This window comes from Muscardinus avellanarius (assembly GCF_963383645.1).
Source record: "Muscardinus avellanarius genome assembly, chromosome: 18".
Taxonomy (NCBI): Eukaryota; Metazoa; Chordata; class Mammalia; order Rodentia; family Gliridae; genus Muscardinus; species Muscardinus avellanarius.
Window position 1 is genome coordinate 14,014,807 of NC_137804.1, and position 1,271 is coordinate 14,016,077.

A 1,271-nucleotide genomic window follows, 5' to 3' on the forward strand; every position below is an offset into this window, starting at 1 on the left:
CCAGGGGTACAATTGAGGGGACAGATCATCTAAACTAAAATTATTGGTTATGTCATAGTGTTGGTTAAAAGTTCAACAGTGGCATAACTCAAAAGAAACCAAAATACAAAGTTGTAAATGTTTACAATGGGTGGGAGAAATAAACCAGTTATTCTACTACAACCACAAACTCTTTTCTTCTTCAGTGCCAGTTCATTTGGACATTATACCACAGTGCTAATGTCATCGGGTTCATCTGCTTTCTTTTGCCTGCTTGGCAGGGATTTCAAGTATTCAAGGTGCCTCCGGGCATCCTCCTGATTTTGCCGCACATAATACACCACGTACGAGATCACCATGGTGAACCAGCCGAACATGGTGACCAGCATGGCGTAGTCGGTAGTTTTTTTAGGGAGGTTACAAAGGTCCGCATCATTGGCGGCATTGAGGAAGGGTCTTCCAGCGTGTTCATCCAACACGGAGGTCTTACAAATCACGTTGTGGGCCGTCTCGTGATTGGACGCCATGCTCCTCAGCACTTGCTGGAGTGTACAGTCACAGTGCCAAGGGTTGTTGGCAATTCTGGCTCTGGCCTTCAGATTGTTGAAGGCGTTTTTGTGCACGCTTTGAATCCGGTTGTCGGACAAGTCCAGGGTCTGCAAGGTCTCAGCTACTCCTTTGAAGGCATGCTCGTCAATGAACTCAATCCCGTTTTTGGACAAGTTGAGAACTCTCAGTTGATGGAGGTCCTTAAAAATCTCATTGGGGATAGACGTGATCTGATTGGAGTCCAGATACAATAAGACTGTTTCAGGAGGAAGATCTCTAGGTATCTCCTTGAGGTTCGCATTGCTACAGGTGACATTTAAGCCCCCAGAGGAAGAACAAAGACAGCCTTTGGGACACATACTGGCAGAATGAAAGCACAGTATCATGAGAACAAAACTTTGTAGGAGGAGACACATGGAGAGGGAACGGGTTAACCACAGGTCTACCAGATGCATGCTGGGATGTCAGCATAATCACAAGTCCATTCCTCATTGACTCCAACAAACGTGGCAGTGGTTCCTGCTCTGTCCACACCGCTGGTTTCCTTCTTGCAGGATTCAAAAGGCTGCAGCTAACACATGTGTCTCTTCATTATCCCCGGCTTTGGTTGGGCACCTGAAGAAAGGAAAGCAGATGCAATTAACTCTTTTACCAAGGGAAGAACATAGCAATTAAGGATGCTCTCGGCGGCTGGTGTTCTACGTGGGCAGGAAGGTTAGTTATGCAGGTAATTTCCATCAGTG

The 1,271-nt window shown here is 46.3% G+C and overlaps 1 protein-coding gene across 1 annotated transcript; it reads right to left on the reverse strand.

The window, feature by feature from the left end:
- Positions 1-203: 203 nt before the first annotated feature.
- LRRC3B (leucine rich repeat containing 3B) lies at positions 204-983 on the reverse strand (the record flags this gene model as incomplete). The annotated part of the gene is made up of 1 exon (XM_080714949.1): positions 204-983. One exon carries the CDS (start codon positions 981-983, stop codon positions 204-206), a length of 780 nt encoding a protein of 259 aa, XP_080571075.1.
- Positions 984-1,271: the final 288 nt, after the last annotated feature.